Source organism: Passer montanus, unplaced genomic scaffold (assembly GCF_014805655.1).
Source record: "Passer montanus isolate IOZ18808 unplaced genomic scaffold, ASM1480565v1 scaffold58, whole genome shotgun sequence".
In the NCBI taxonomy this organism is placed as follows: domain Eukaryota; kingdom Metazoa; phylum Chordata; class Aves; order Passeriformes; family Passeridae; genus Passer; species Passer montanus.
Genome location: NW_024370816.1, coordinates 4129500 through 4146686, shown reverse-complemented (window position 1 = coordinate 4146686; position 17187 = coordinate 4129500). Strand labels below are relative to the sequence as shown.

Here is a 17187-nt window from a genome sequence, read left to right as displayed (position 1 = left end):
AAAAAGGTCAGCAGAGCTATTCTAGTTTGGCACTGAGAGCTTGATGGCCAGGCGAGATACATGAGGAGAAACATGCAGCCAGGTTGGGGAGCAAAGAATGACTAACGAGGCATCAGGCAATGGGTTCTGTCTGTCAGGTGCTGCAAACACAACCCCCAGCATGGAGCTGAGCAGGAGTCAGAGCATCATTAATTCAGTGAGGTCTGCTGCAGGCAGGGATCCGGGGTCTCAGTGGGAGCATCTGAGAAATGAGGGAATGAAACGGAAAAGCCATCAGCTCCCTGGGTACTCTGAAATATGAGCTGCAGCTGTAGCTATCTTTGGAAGCATGAAATATCCTGAGTGGGAAGGGAGTCACAAGGATCAGTCATCCAGTCCAACTCCTGGCTCAGGACACCCCAACAATCCCACCCTGTGCATCCCTGGGAGCATTGTCCAAACTCTCCTGGAGCTCTGGCAGCCTTGGGGCTGTGCCCATTCCCTGGGGAGCCTGGGCAGTGCCAGCACCCTCTGGGGAAGAACCTTTTCCTGATATCCAGCCTTCCCTCAGGTCCTGGCCCTGGAGAACTAGAAAAGGTTAACAAGCAGTCAATTTACACAGAACAAGGCTTGCAGGCTGGTTGACAGCATTGAGATTCTACTGAAATCTGCTGAAAACTACTTGGGACAAGCTATTAAACCTCTAATTCCTATAGCTCTGCAACACTAGCAGGCCAATTAATAAATTCATATGGAATCTTTATTAGGAAAAAAATATTTTAAACAAAAAAAGCTTTTGCTGACAGAAGAGAGGAAGGTTAAGATGGCTTAGCTTTGGCAGTAGCAGTATTATTCTCTAACTGCTGTGTCCCAGCAGGAGATCCTTTGGAAAACTGTGCCAAAATCAAGCATGGGTTACAAGAGCCCAGGTCTTCCTTCTAGTGATTTCTGAGAAACTCTAGTGTTTTGTAGAGATGCTGAGGGCTAGTTTATAGGGGATGGGATGTTGCTTAAGATGTGGAAGCAGCACCCCTTTAGCTGGCCTCTGCCTCGCTGCCATGCCAGCATGCCCAGGAAGCAGAGATGTGCTGAGCCAGAGGTTCCTGTGCTGCCCTGGAGCACACACAGCCATGGAGGCCTGGGAGACTGCCCAAACAGCCCCCTGTGCTCAGAGTGGGCTCACAAAGGGCTGGCAAGCTCAGCTCCTCCTCATGGACCTGACACAGCTCTCCTGCCTCTCCACCAGCATTTCTTTGCATAAAACGTTCTGTGTGTGCTGCAAACAGTGAGGCTGCACTGGGAGAAGTGGGTGATGGTGCCAGCAGTGCCTCAAGGAGACAGAGTTTGCATAAGCAAGGGCTCCCTTATGTAAGAGTCCCGCTGTCAAAGCCAGGCCAAAACAGCCCTTTGCTTTTCTGTCATTCTGGACTCGGTGGGGAAGCGTCAATGCAAACATCCCTCCGCAGAGAGGAGAGGCTTGCAACAATAATCTACTGCAAAATGATACTCTCCAGATTTTAAAACACCTTCTGTTGGTCAGGGGCGCTCAGTGAAACATATCAAGCTGTGCTTGGCAAATAAAACCTAGAAAAACTCTAAAAGATAGCAGTATGGAGCCTGCAAAATCTTCTGGGCTGAAGTAAGTGCTGGATTGGCAGCAGTGCCACGGCTCACACTTCCATGGATGTATCACAAACACTTAAAGCAGAGTCATGCTTGAACACTTTGGGCACAGGACCAGGATGCTATGGATTCAGGAATGTTAATGAGCTACTGCTCTGAACTGATAGACTTCAACAAGAAGTCTCTTCCCATCTTTATTCAGTGCCTGGAAGACCAGAGGCTTCAGTCTGTGTGTTGTTGACTTGACAGAGAGAAATACTTCAGTGGAATGTAAAGGAGCAGCACAGCTGGCTCCAAGCTTATTTAACATCCCCATGTTTATACTGCAATACCTATGGGACAAACAGGGCTGTGATATTATTAGTTCTTCTCTGTTTCATTTCCCTCTGAAATAAAGAATCACCACAATCTAAGGAGGCTGGAAAAAGGCCTATATAATCATTTCTCAGTGGGACACAAGAAGGAACAGAAATCTAAGCCTTCAGACACAGTTTCTCCAATGTGACCTGTGAAGCCTGCCTGGGTCAGCAGTTTTCAGTGTATAGAAAAGGAGGCTCAAGTTATGAGGGTCCTTTCTGAGCACAGAAAGGATAAAATGAAGGGTAAAGCCAAGCATCAGTCATGCAGCAAACTGCAAACTAGCAGTATTTCCCAGAAACTGAGGCCAATGCAAAGGAATTTGCTTTTAGGGTTAAGCATGTGTTGGTTAAATAGCAAATCTGCCACATGCTGCATCTGTTACAGCCTCCTTCACACAAACCAGCCCTTTTCCTGCAGGGCTGAAGTACTTCCCAGCTTTGTAACAAGGACAATTTACCTGGTGGCAGGTAGGCTAGACAGGTGTAACACTGCTTTATGGAACATGCCACGGATCCCAGGAAATATCAATGTCAAAGTCACATGCAGCATGGCAGGAGTCAGCACACAGGGGGCCCTTCAAGGCAGGACAGCATCAGACCAAAGTAAATGATGGTTTCCTCCATGAGGGGAAAGAAAGGCAAAGAAAAACTCTTTTTCTCCATGACTGAAACCCACAGATGCTGAGTCTCCCCTGGCTGTATTGGGATAAAGGTGTCCCACAGAGCTCTGTGTGACAGTGACACACCTCCTCCAAGGGTGTGCAGGACTCCCTGTGGGATCGTTCTGCCTCCCAGCACAAACTAGCATCAAGCTCCACAGCCAGAAATATCCACTCTAGGCCCAGGGATAGCAAAGCTTAAATGGTCTTTCATTTCCAGCTTTGTTTTTTGGATTCTCTCCTATTCTTCTACTCATGCAAGAACCTCTTGTGCTTCACCTTCTGAATGTGTGATCCTAGGCCACACAGCTGTCACACAGACAAGCCTGTGCTCAAAAAGCTGCTCTGAGATGTTATTTGATTGCCAGGGAACTCTTAAGTTTAACCTGGAGAAGATCTCCATGCAAAAGACATGGAAAATTCCTGCAGAAGTAACTAAAAGTCAGTTATTTTCCTCTTAACTCCAGGCTGAAGTACCTCCTGGGCGATCACTTTCAATATGCATTTTATTATGTCCAAGGACATAATAAAATAAATCCTAGGAATGCCAATGGCTTTAGAAACCTAGTTGGTGCCTGAAGCAGGTAACTGGTGTGCTCTTACAGCATAGATGGTGACATACTTTGCTCTCATACTTTGGAGTTTTAGTTGCCTCTGGTACTGCTGTAATCAGTTTTCTTCTGCAGGGAAAAAATTAAAATAAGGTATTTCTGTGGAAGAGCCTTTTCTCCAAAAGCAGAGGGAAGAAAGCAACGTTCAGAAATGTGACCTGGGGGGCAGCATGAGTGCTTCTGACAGGGCTAAGACAAAGACACTCTAAACTACAAAACCCTTCAGTCCTGCCACAAGTCCTTCAGACTTACCTGTAAGCAATATTTACAGTATGGGTAAGGATGTGTTTATTCTGTTATGCACCTGACCAGATAAAGAGGAAACACAGCCTTTGCAAACACTTCCCAAGAGTATTTATTAGTCAGGACTGATCTGTGTCAAAGCATGACTTAATTCATACCTCAAATGGTATTTCATCACAGTGCAGCTGCACAAGCCTCTGTTCTCCCTGAACACATCCTTGATATGCCAAGGCAGACTTTAGCACACACACTTTTATTCACATACATCAGTTCCTGCATTTGTTTGGATTTGAGAACAGGAATTCAAGTTTTATTTTCTCTGCCCCAATCATTTGAAAAGTTTCTTTCTTTTCTTCCTCCACTGTTTATTATCCACATCTTCAGTATCATCGGGAGGCTCTGGCATTACAAAGCCATCAGTCATTTTATAGTAGACTATTGTGGAGTCTGTCTCAACTATGGCCAAGGTAACTGACAGCAGGGTGTCAGGATCTTCTGGAGGGAGAGAGGCTTTCTTCAGTATTTCCCTTAACCTAGGAGAGGAAAAAAAAACACTTAGAAAGGAATCCACAACCACCTACGATGGCACAAAGGCAGAACAGCACCATTTTATTCAGCATGTTTTCACTCAGCAAACTCGTCTTCACTAAAGTGAGCATAATATCTGTTTTAATAAAAATCCAAAGTCGTGTAATCAAGCAACAAAAGAAAATAACAGAATCAGTTACACACATCTCTGCTGGAAGTGGCTCAACACACGCTTCTAAGCTTTGTTTAGGTGTACTCGTGTGCCCGTGCCTCAGTCATCCCTCATCCACCACAATCCCAGCACAGCAATCTCTACTGGCCCTGTTTTCAGCAGACTTATATAAGAAATCTAATTAACTAACACCTGGTGTTCAGTTGGAGAGCTGAATAATTAAGACTTGTTCCATTTGCAGAGGTAAGTCTTCCCATCCCTGTGCCACAGGTCTCTGCCAGGAGCCCAAGCCAGGATTCTCTACCTCCCTGTCTAGACTAGAAGCCACAGGACTAATGCTCTTCTTCAGAACAGTCAGCCCAAATAATGTCTTCCTTAAAAGCTCAAGACAAAGTTATGCAATTTTTCCTGTTTAGCTTATTTTAAGAGTAACATGCCAGTTACTTTACGGTTCAGAGCTCAGGACAACACTGATCCCTGGAGTCCCTGCATTCCTGGTCTGACTGGGGAGCAAGTTCTGAAGGAGTGTGGTGACCAGACAGACCCTTCCCCCCATGTCAGGTGCAAGAGGGCTCCTCTGAGATTGCTGGGACAGGTTACATTCCAGGGGGAGTTCAGCTGTGCACCAGGATAAGCCAGTCCTGGCTTCGTGCACCCTGGAGAGCTCACCCAGCAGAACACAGCAGCTCTGAAGCCAGGCAGTGCAGCTGGAAACAGGGCTCTCTCTAAAGGCAGCAGCTTTCAGACTTCAATCACCATCTTCCCTCAGAACCCCTTTGATCCTCTAATAAAAGCCAAATGGAACGTGGCAGAGAATGAGCAGCAGCCTGGAAAGCCTCGCTGTTAAGCCCATGACCTTCCTAAGGACCCATCTGTGTTCTGAGCTGTGCATAATCCAGCCTGGTAACCTCAGGAGGGCCTCTCCTCATGCCTGCACCACTGGCCCAGACACACAGCAAGGCAACACAACACACTGACTTCGTGCCACAGAGATACCACGGCTGGGAAAAGCACTATCCCAGCCCTCCCTCATCAGCACATTTCCTAACAACACAATTAATATGGTGAGAGAGACTGTGCTGGCTGCTTCACAGGAGAGACACTGCAAGAGACTCCTTCAGGTAATGGGACATCCCCTCCTGTGCTCACTGCCACCTCAGCAGGCTCTGTCTGCAGGTTTATTTGGCAGGTAACTTACTCTGTGCCCTGAACCTCTGCCTCCTGTCACTCCCTGTCCCTGCAGAGGTACCCCAGCACCACAATGTCCTGCCAAAGCCCTGGCAGGGGACCAGAGCCTGGGAAAAGATTACAGATCTCCTTCCTGACACATGCAGAGAGCAAGAATCTAATTGCCACATGCAGAATCATGAAATTATTTGGGTTGAAGGGGACCTTAAAGCTTATCCAGTTCTCTCCATGGGCAGGGACATTTCTATTATCCCAGTCTGCTCCAAGCCCCATCCAACCTGGCCTTGGACACCTCCAGGGATGGGGCAGCCACAGCTTCTCTGGGCAGCTGTGCCAAGGCTCCTCCACCCTCAGTAGCCAAGTGTCAGCAGCTGGAGAAAGCTCTGAGCTGGAAGAGACCCTGTGAGGAAAGAACTATCCATAAAGCAGTGGACAGTGATCTCGCTTTCCCCTGTGAATGCAATACAGAATTAATGATAAAACACCAAATTAAAGGCCATAACTACCCAGGAGAGATATTTTGGGAGCCAAAGAAAACAGGTTGTGTTAAATGTGGACAATGAGAGCACAATCTGAGAGCAAACTCAGCCAGAGGCCTGGATTCACCTGTCAGCCAGGGCAGAAGCTCCTTCCTATTTTCTTTAATACCTGTCACTGGTTTTCCTCATAGTCTATAAGGAGGAGGGATGGAACAGTGAGGCCTTAGATCTACATTTCTAATACTCATGATTTCTTCTTATACTGCCAAGCACAAACACCTGAGACTTTATTTCCCCCTATTTAGCAACCAGGACTTCGAAGATGCTCCATGATCCCAAAAGCAGCCAGGTCCTGACAACAGATTAATGACATTTCTTCTTCCTTTTCAGGAGACAAGAGTTCCAGGATTTATGTAAGGAGCACCAAGACACGTCATTGCATCAGGATGATCTGTTAACTCTGCTGTCCACAGATGAAGAATGACAACTGCAAATGCACCCTCTTGCCCTTCCCCCTCCCTCCACAGAGGCAGCCCCAAGACAAGGGCTCTCATTCATGCATACCACAGTAGCTACAGTGCACTGCAGCACATCTGCAACGTGGTGAGAGGCTATCTCTTAGAGGGATAAGCTCTGGAATTCAGGAAGTCTGTGTCAGACATCATCCCATGCCCTCCTCCCCTGCAGGCATCCCCAGCAGCCTCTGTGTCCAGCCTGATCACAACATTCCCCTGCACCTGATCACAACGTTATCCCCTGCAAAGGAGCCATGGAACCTCTGATCTTACTGTGCTTGCTGCCTGCCACGAGCAGGAAGATCAAATACTGCAGGAAAGGTATAGCTTTTGTAATCCTTTTAATGCACCAAATACTGTCTGTGGAAAAATAAAGAAAGCATGAAGCCTCGTTGGTCTTCTGAAATTCAAAGAATGCACGTTGCACATCCTAAACGAGGCAAGAACCCTTTATTTCAAGGCTGCCATCTCACAAACAGCTGCAGTCAATGATGGAAATGAAGTCCTAGGCATGAAGCCATGTGGTAACACACCCCAACAGAGGCAGCTGCTTTAAATTACCCAGATAGTGGCTATCAATAAGCTCCTCAGTGACCAGTACAATCTGCTACACCATACAGGTGATGACAGCCATAAAAGATGAATTTGCTTCAATAGAAGTGGATTTAATGTTTCTGAAACTGTCAAGCATCAGTGCAACAGAGGAATTCAGTGCATCCAGCAGTCTGCAGATTCCAACAGCCTTGACCACCTACTTTCCCCAGCACCCTGAGCAGCCTTTCCCAGTCACAGCTGTGTCAGGACACATTCTGGAACTACTGATAGCTGATGGAACACTGACACCAAGGGGCCCATGACCACTCCCAGCTGTGCTCCAACAGTGGGAGCCCCACAGAAGCTGTGGGGTCAAGCTTTTGGCACAGACTGGCTCCCTCTGGGTCCTCCTTTTCCACAGGAATTCCAGCAGGCCCACTCCACTGCCTGCACAGCCAGTTTTCAGCAGAATGGAGAGAACTGACACAAGAAAAAGTGCAGCTGAGAAACAGTTCCTGCTGTTTTGCAGGGTCTCAGTAAAAGCTCAGCTGCATGTTCACTCAAATCCAGACCTGCTCCCACCAGATCCAGATCTGATCCCTCCAAATCAAACAGGACAAAGCCCTCATTTGCCACCCAGGAAACAAACTCACATTCACCTCAGGCTCCAGGAGATGCAAAGGATTTCACCTAAACATTCTGTTATCCAAACAGCTGGCATTTCTAAACACTTTGCATTAGAAAAAGGGCTTAGAAAAGGCTTCCTAGATACAGACTAGAGTCAGTAGGGATTGCTTTTTTCTACCAAAGAATTAGTCATAGCAGCAGGTTTAACTCACTCAACATTGTGCAAGGAGCACTGCAGCTAAGGGAACAGAAGAAGCAATGTCATCCTGCATCTGTCATTACTGCTGCAATCAAACTTAATGATGGCAGTGAACTGACCCGGCCTTCTATTACTGTGGCAATTAATAGCTTTAAAATAAAACAAATTCCCAAACAAAACAAGAAAATCCATACAAATCTATCCAGAGAGCAGAGGGGAATGTTGCATCCTTTCCCCATCTTACTTTTGCACTACAAGAAAATCCATACAAAATCTATCCAGAGAGCAGAGGGGAATGTTGCCTCCTTCTCCCATCTTACTTTGCACTAGGCAAAAGTAGGCCCTCAACAGCCATCAGAAATCTGTGCTGTGTTTCCCAACATCAGCTCCTAACAAAAGGACACTGCCCCTTTCTCTGGGAGGAAGAGCCAGGTGTACAGCTGCTGACCCTGAGGCTCCAAGTGACTCTGCAAAAACCAAGGGCAGAACCATGAAGAGCTCCAGCAGCACGTTCTGTGATGAACAAAAGAGCATTTCAGAGCACATCCCATGCAATGCCTCTGAGAAGCAGTGTCCCTTGCAAGCTCAGGGCAGTTTTATGGAGGCTGCATAGAGCTCCATTGAGCTGAAATGGAACCACTGCCTTCCATCCCATAAAAGCCAAAGGCTTTCAATCTGCCCTTTATACTTGGATGAATAATTCCTTGCAGGCTTGGCCAGCCTGAACAGCTCCCTCCCCTGCTGGCCAGGCAGGGCTGCAGAGTGCACACAAGTTGGTCTCTGTGCCACTGCAGAGATCATTACCCCAGGCACTGGAGCGTGCCATTGTCCCCATGGCACAGGAACCTCCCAGAGAGCACAATCCCTTGGATTTAGCCAGCACTGCAAACTTTAGCACATCAGGAATGCTGCTCCAGACCCTGCTGCAGGGCAGGCAGCATGGACCCAGTGCTGTGAAATAGGTGGGAAGGAGCACACGGGGCTGGGAGGAGGTGTAAATGCACACCACTGCTCCTGGGGGTTTGTTCCCAAAACACACAAACGGGGAATGCTAGAAGAAACTCAGTTTTTGTAATGGAAAGAAAAAAATAAATGCAAATAAAACACTACATGTCACACTAGTCGGGAGGAGGAATTGAAGCCCTGAGGAACATAAAAGATCTTTTTTCATGGAAGTTCAAGAAGAAAACAAGAGAAACCACCCAAAAGGGAGGTATCAAAGTTCTACAGGAGACACTTATCCACAGTACTGCATAACCCACCCTGCTCTGGGAGCTGCAATCTTATTTAAAATATTAAATTTAAAAATGAAACTAAAAATACTAATAAAGAGCTTACATTTAGGAGCCACTAATTATATTTTCAATGTGTGATTTACTGCATGAGTAAATTATGCTTTTAGCAAGGGAGTTACTGACAAAACTGTGAAGAGGATGCAAGATGCACGTCACACTTCTAGTGCTTTAAAATAACAGGATTTTTCAGTTTATAGCAAGATTTATTTCACAGTCTACAGACTTTGAAGACAGTAAATTCCAGTCCTAAGATTTCCTTCTCAGGATGCTTATCAGCTTTAAAACAAAACATTTATGTATTGCTTTCTTCTGAAGTAAGTCAGCATTTTAACAGAATAAGCCTTTCCCAAACTTCACAGGTCTCCATGACCTCAGGCAACTTCATCCTTCATTTACAACACTTGTACACAAAATACAAACAGAGCAGTGACGTGCCATTTAATCTGACAGTTTATCTGCAACATTCTGCTTAGACAGAGTTATTTGTCCAGGACAGACAGTGCCCAATTCCATTAGATCTGGGACCTAACTCCCTGGTCCCTGAAGGCTCAAGGCTTTCCAGGCTATCCAAAAATCCAGCTGCCAACACTGTGAGCTCTCCTAACTTGCTGAGCTTGGCTTATGAGAGTTATTTCTGCCAGCCCTGAAGCAGCACTCCCAGGATTCACTGCTTCCCCCACAGTGGGGAGCCACAGCTCTGGAATGGACAACCAGGTCCTTGGCATGCACTGAGGTGCTGTAGTGAGCAGCAAACACACCCCAGCCTGCTGAATTCAGAGGCTGTCCAAGCCCCAGCCAGTTCTGTGTGGGTCACAGCAGGCCAAGACAGAAATTGCATCATATTCCCCAGGGCTTTGCTCACAGGAGATTCAGCAATCTCCATCTGAAGAACACACAGAGCACAAAGCCACTTCTCAAGACTCTGCTCCACAGCCCATAATTCTGTAATTTAGTGGGCTCCTGTGTAGCCCTACCCTACCACAGCTGGATGAGCAGCTTCCACCCAGCTCTGCAGAAATGGACAGTGAGCTTAGGAAGCAGAACAGCTTTTGCCTTCAGCACTTAACTGTCATGCTTAAACTGGACATGATGAAATTTTGTAACAGGCTAAAAAACACTGAATGGGTTTTAACTTTTGTAGGGCACTCATGTTTGTCATTTGCCTAGGTGTCCTGCTGGTAATTTCCACAGCAACTTTCCTGTGGCCTTTTAAGGACACACTTCTCAGTGGCAGCCAAGTTGGGAACTTCATGAGACACCTGGGAAGGCAGAGCTTGACCAATATGGATTTCAAATAGAGAACCAACCACCACTACATTTCTCTGGAAGACCAAGCCCACAAAAGTGACTGACTAATATTGGCAAAATGTGAGATCTTTTTTAGCACATATGTAGTACAAAAATCCATTATTTTCCAGTGAATCACTTTTTCTTCTACCAGTAACAAAAACAAAGCAAAATGAAGATGGAAGTCTGATTTCAAGGTGTCACTTCCAAACCCTACTGGTTAAACAAGGAAGTGCTGCCCATAAATGCTGCTGTTACTGGCTTCTTTTGCAGTTAGCACAATTCCAGGCCCAGAACAGAACATTTTCACCTTCCCAAATCCCTCCAAAGGGCTTATTTTCAACTAAGCAAGCTGCATTCACTTGTACTCATACCTCCTCCCCTGCTTTTAGCAGGTAACACAAAACCACAAAGTGCTGCTTGAACAAAATGCAGATGCACTTTCAACACCACAAACACAAGTGTTGTACACAAATACAACCTCCCAGCCTGACAACATCCATGGCTACTGAACACATACAGGAATTTATGGGCACACCTGGCACTGCAGCTGGCATTCAGCTCATTTTAGTGACAACCCACCCTGTGTCACTGCTCTGCAGCAAACCCTGGTTACAAACTGTACTTTTAATCAATGTGATGCATTCACTCTTTGCCTCTCCAGCACACATCCTTCCAGTACTGGATTCCAGACACTCCGGTGCCAGAGGCAGAGCAAACAGCATCACCACAGAACAAACAAGTGCAGAGGCTGCCCATGAAAAGCTCCAATGACACAGAGTAAGATAGGACATGCATGCAGTGGAATATCTGCCATTAAAAATCAATCAGAACACACTCCCAGCCTCTACCCAATGCCAGGAATCCAAGTTTTCAGCCCAGGTGGAAACACACTGTATTAACCAAGCACAACAGCTCAGCATGTAGGTGGAATTCCTCAAAGATCCCATGTGCTCACTGGCTGCCTTCTATTTCCACCTAAAATCCTGTCTGAGCTGAGAGCTGCAGCATGTCCCTTTCACTCACACACACACACACATCTGCTTGCAGACAGGCTGAATGGCACCCAGCATTTCACCCTGCAAGGCCTCTCAGCAGCTCTCCTCTCCTGTGCAGATCACATCACCAAGCCCCCAGGAGTGATTGACCAATACTTGCAAATACAATATTTTTTTTCAGCACAAAAACAGTACTAAACCCCATCAATACCTAGTAAAAAATTTTCTTCCCCCCTCACACAGCAAACAGCAAAATGATGATAAAAGTCTGTTAGCAAGACATTGATCTGCCACTTCTAAATTCCAAAATAAAAAGCAAAAGCATCACTCCTAGGGTGCACACACACATCTAATAAGTGCAATTAATTAGCCACCTACCACTGTGTCAGGCTGCTGCCCACAGAGCAAGAGGAAGCAGCAAAAAACACTAAGATTTTTGGAGCCAACCTTGAGCCAGCTCCTAGCAGGAGTGGGAACAGAAGAAATTGAAAAATGTACAACCATGTGATGCCACTGAAACAGTTCAGGTCTTCAGAGTCATCATGGCAAACACCAGTCAGAGAGATTTATCTAAATCAGACCCAGTGTCTGACGCTGCTCTAGGGGCCAGTTAAAAGAGGCTGTAAAATTACTGAAGTGGAAGTTTTCTAGGCTGTAAATATCTGTAATGTAACAAATTCATGGCTGTGCTGTCTTCTGCTTGAAGAATTGCTCTTGCATGTGTGAGGAAATCAAGTCAAAAATCACAGGCACGTGAAACTCTAGATGTAATGTGAGAGGAGCTTCCTGTTCAAAGTAGCCAAATTATAGGTTGAAAACAAAAGCAAAGCAAACCATACAAGGCTTATCCACAAATCTGACAATAAAAAAAGCTGATTCTTAGGCAGCTCCAAGAGGATTTCTTTCCTCTTAGGTCCTTTCATGTCCAGCAACTCAGAAAGCATCACACATTTCCAAGAGTACAAAAATCAGCACAGGAATGTTCAAAACATAAGCTGTGAAGGCCTTGTGTTCTAACCTTGTCTCTCAAACACATACTTTGTTGTCCACTGTTATCTCCTAGCACATATGCAACTCCAGACAACAGGAAGTGTTTATCAGCAGGCATCAGTTTCTGCTTGACCTCCAGGAACCACTTGAGACAGGGAGAGGCAGAGACTGATGCAAAGCTGAGGTTTCCTTAATGTTCCAAGCTGCCTGTGTGTCTGCAGAACCCAAAATAACTCTGCTTACAGGCTGAGAGGCTGCCTTCCTCTGGCATTCCTCCTCACCAGGCTGTGAAATGTGTCTGTGCCCCGTTTTGTGTCCAAGGTAACCCCAGACAAGCACTGAGCACGCCCTCACCTGTCGTGGCTGATGAGGATGTGTGCAGGCACTGGCACCATGACCTGCAGCCCCTCCTGCTCCCTGGCACGGGCGTGCAAGCACACCAGCTGCAGCTCTGCCACGCCCACCGGCTGCACCTCGTGCCAGCTCCTGCCTGGAAAGGTTCGTGGGGATGAGAGGGGCAGAACACAGAACACAAGTTGTAATCAGTCAAATAACAAATGCAGTATCTAAGTTAACAGCTGAGGTTTTCTTTCCCCTCCCTCTCCCTCTTTTCCCCCTTTTCTTCACAGGAAAATTCCATTCATCTGCCAAATTCCCCTCCTGAGAAGCAATCCTGCTGAAGAAATCCAAGGAGCAGGAGCAGCCTGCTGGCTCCAGGGCTGCAATGAGGGGTGGTGAAGTGATCTGGCTGACAAAGCTGCTCTGCAAAAGGCAAAAAGAAGATAAAACCACGCAGCTTTAGTCACCTGCCTGGGCACCCTGATCTGTGAAGCAGGAGGTGCTAAAAGCATGGTTAATGATCACACACAGCTCTAATCTCCTCCTTGAAGGGATAAGGATGAAGGTTTTGCTGCAGAACTACAGAAATCTTCTCTTGAAGACTCTTAAGGCATTTTCTTCAGAGGGGAAACAGCAACAGAGGCAGCAATTCCTGGGCTGGAAAATCCCTCCCTTCCCTGACCTTGAGAAGCACCAGGCTCCAAGCAAAACTGAAATATTTTCCTTAGGCTGGCTGGCTGCCTACTCACAGTCCCTTTTCAGTAAAGCCAGCTTGGAAGAAGCCAGACAGCAGTTTATACATCACATAACTCTGCTGCACTCTGAGCAGACACCAGCAGCCTACACTGGATTTCACAGGACCATTGTGGCCAGAAAAGCCCTCCAAGGCCACGGAGTCCCACCAGTGACCTGACACTGCCAGCTCCTCCACCAAGCCATGGCTCTAAGCACAACACACAGAATTTATTATAAATTACTATACTGTTACATAATATTACTACAGTGGTTGTAAACTACTGCTACCACACTTGCAAATGATCTTCTTTGCTGGAGGAACCACTGCCCTTTCCAGAAAACAGGCCAGCACACAGCAGCCACGTGCTAAGTGGTGACTTTTGTCAAACACTATCATTAACTTCACTTTAATCTGCAAGTGAGGACTATTACAAGCTCAGCCACTGAACTTGTCACTTCAGCTTCCTGCATTTCTTTTCCTCCTCCTCCTCCTCTTTTGCTTTTATTTCCATGCTGACTGCCTTTTCCCTGGACACCTGGAAGTGCTGGATGAAACGGGCCCTCACCTTTGCACAGGCTCCAGGGAGGCAGAGGACAGAAACTTCCAGCACAAAAACTCTCAAAACGGGCACCAAGGACTTGGGAAGGCCCTGTCCCAGTGCAAACAGTGAATTTAACAGGGCAAAGGCATCAGCTGGGACACAGCCACATCCCCCACTTACCTTCCAGGAGGTCCAGGTACACCAAAAAGGCAGCGTAGACCTGAGTGCTGTCAGACACATCGAGTGACATCATTTCTGTGAACTGAGACCCACAGAGGAACGGTGATGAGGGAAAGCACAGCTTAAACTAAGAATGCACACACCATCCCTCCAGCCAGCACAGCCACTGGAGGTTCAAACCAGTCTGAAGGTGATCAAAAAGCAGTTTTTTCCTGACAGTATCTCAAAAGCTCCTTTTCCCGCATTCCCCACATTTTAGCACTTTAAAAAAAAAAAAAGCAAGCAAAATAAACAAACACAAGAGGAGCCACAACTATTTCTGGAACAGCTCTAGCTTTGTGGAATTTCACCTATGTTGGGTAAATAATTGTACCTATTTTTGCTGCAACACATCAACGTAAGACCAAATTAAACAGCTCCGTGTTTTCGGTGTGGCAAAAATTAAGACGGAGTCGAAGTTTAAGGCATTGGGATCCCACACTTTGTAACCAGCTGGGATCCCACGGTTTACAACCTCCGCCCTGCTGGCAGTGGCATTCCCCCTCGATAAACCCAATATAATAGATTATACGGACATCTCCCCGCAGAATTCTCTCGGGGGGACCCCACGGGCACCTCCAGGGGGGAATCCTGGGGGGAGACCGAGGGACCCCCGCCCCGGCCTACCGTGGGGTGAGCCGTGATCCAGTTGCCGCCAGCCGCCCCCGACCAGCTGCCCTGTGCCCCCGGGGCGCTCCCGGCCGCGGAGGAGCCCCGGCCCGGGTCGGTGCCCCCCGGGGGCGGGCAAAGGCCGCTCCGGCCCGGCCCGGCCGCGGGCTCCATGCCTGTGTGCAACGCGGCTTCACTCCGGGCGGCGCCGCGCAGCCCAGCGCGGCCCGGAAACTGCCGCTCCGCCACGGCCGTTCCGCCGCCGCTCCGTTCCGACCTCCCCGCCCCTTCGCCGCGGACAAAGGCGCCGCAACAAAACATATCCATCCATATATATATATATATACACACAAATAAACATATATTCCTCACGTATTCCTTTCACAGTCCCTTCTCCTAAAGGCTCCACAGCGTTATCCATCTGCAGTGCCCAGAGCTTTGCCAGACTACCTTCAAGGTATTGCCATTAAAAGCACTACCTTGGGCTGCTTCGCTAGAAATATCTCTGATTTCGCCTAATGCCAAGTGTCCCACGTCTGGCTTATCAGCTCCATCTGCCTCGGTGACTGCTCTGATGAATTTCAAACAGCGGCTATTCTGCAATAAAGCGTCAGTGAAAATTGGTCTGTATGTATGTAACACATAATTGTATGTGGTTTGTAGGCACAGGAAGTCATATTTGGGCAAATCTAATTAAAGGAATTTTGTGGTGAAATGAGCAGCCATTCTGGCTGCTTAACAAGTATTGTGTTAGACAGCACTTCAGTTCCCTGGGCACAGAATAGATAGGTAGATGGGATTTAAAAATCCAGTCTCCTTCATGGAAGAGTTGGCAACAGCAGTTCACTCAGCTGCTGGGAAAATAATTGGGTGGATTTGAGTTCTTAGAGGTGAAGAAGTGAAATGAGATGGATCCACATCAACCTCTAGATTAGTCAATTTACATCAGCAGGATGGAACCTCTGTTTTCCTCAGTGTGGGAAACAATTTAGAAGAAATCTGCCTCAGAGAGAATTTGTCACGTGCCAAACCGAGAGATTCCAGCTGTCATAGCTGGAATCTCCTTGTTTGGTGTAGATATTTAGAGGAGGCTGAAACAAATGGCTTAAATTGATTTCTGTGGGACTTACATCTGCAAAAAGCCGTTTCTTCCTCAAAGCTAAAACATTTCACCACGGAGTGCCTCATTGTCTTCTCACAGCAGGATGGAATCTGGGCTTGAAAAAACCCAACAGGACATAACTTTGGCCACCAATAAAGAAGTCGGAATGAGTACAGATTTTTGTACATGAAGTCATACACATTTACAGGTGTTGGGATGACACGAATTGTCAGGTAACTGTTTCCCTGAGCTCTCCAAACTGTGTCCCAGCTGTGTGTGACTGGGAGAGATGAAGCTGAGCTGACTCTGTTCTCTTCTGCACGGAAGAACAGCTCATGCTTCAGGCTTCTGCTGCTCTCTCTTCCGTGCTCCACGGCATCCAGCCAGCGCAGGGGGCTGTGTGAGCCCGGGAACATCACTTTGGAGAGCAAATCGCTGCCTTTGGGATGCTGCTGGATTCTTTTCATTTGCCCCCAGCAAATCCTTACGGCTCTGATGCTGCTCACGAAATAAAAAGAAGAGAGGAGTCTGAAAAGAGCTGAAGGTAGTTTAGATTTCACTGAGGACATCAAGAGCTGCACAGGGTAAAGGCAAAGGCGGGCAGAGGAGGGGCTTATTTCTGCTGAAACATCCCAAAATCGGGAGTGTGACCCAGGCTGTGTCCAGCGGATGGAAAATGCCAGCTCCCAGCCCTCCCCACCCAGCAGAGTTTGGCAGCGTTAGTCCCCACCCTCCAGATGGAATTCCGTGCGTGTGGATGGGGCTGGCTCCTGTCAAACTCTAATCACCCTCGCTGCCTGCAGGGCTGCTCCTTCTATTCGGATAATGAATCCAAGCATAAAAGCAACATGTGGCAAACTAACCACCACAGAAAAGCCTCATTAATGCATCATTCTAGAAGGACAATTATCAAGGCATGGTGAAGGGCAAACAGGAGGAACACATTTGCACTGATTGTTCAGGAAGATGAGTGCAAATTGAGAGAATTTCTCAAATTTTAGTGCAGGTGATTCTATGACCCCTGGAGATTCTTTATTGAAGTTTCCTAGAATGATCCTTTTTGGGAAGCTCAGGAAACTGAGACAATATAATTTGGTGTGCCTGATAAATTAGGTTCTATAAGCAAAGAGGAGCAAATTAACTATATATATAACACGTGTGTGTATATTTATACATACACTACCTGGATGCAAGCAGTTCACAGTGGGATTATGGATAATTAAACAATTGTTTGCTTGCTAAAGGTTTCCACCTTTTTAAGTGTTGCAAGCACACAGCCAACACCAGCACCTGCTCAAAGTCCACCTTGGAGAAACTTCCTACCCACAATAAAACCCAAATATGCTGTGATGGGG

General features: G+C 47.0%; 1 protein-coding gene across 1 annotated transcript; it reads right to left on the bottom strand.

Moving 5' to 3' along the window:
• Positions 1 to 3562: 3562 nt before the first annotated feature.
• TSEN15 (tRNA splicing endonuclease subunit 15) lies at positions 3563 to 14921 on the bottom strand. The gene is made up of 4 exons (XM_039726350.1): positions 14749 to 14921; positions 14083 to 14164; positions 12641 to 12776; positions 3563 to 4007 (listed from the first exon to the last, which is right to left on the bottom strand). The coding sequence occupies exons 1-4, from the start codon at positions 14902 to 14904 to the stop codon at positions 3803 to 3805; spliced, it is 579 nt and encodes a 192-aa protein (XP_039582284.1). The 5' UTR covers positions 14905 to 14921; the 3' UTR covers positions 3563 to 3802.
• Between the last annotated feature and the right edge of the window lie 2266 nt (positions 14922 to 17187).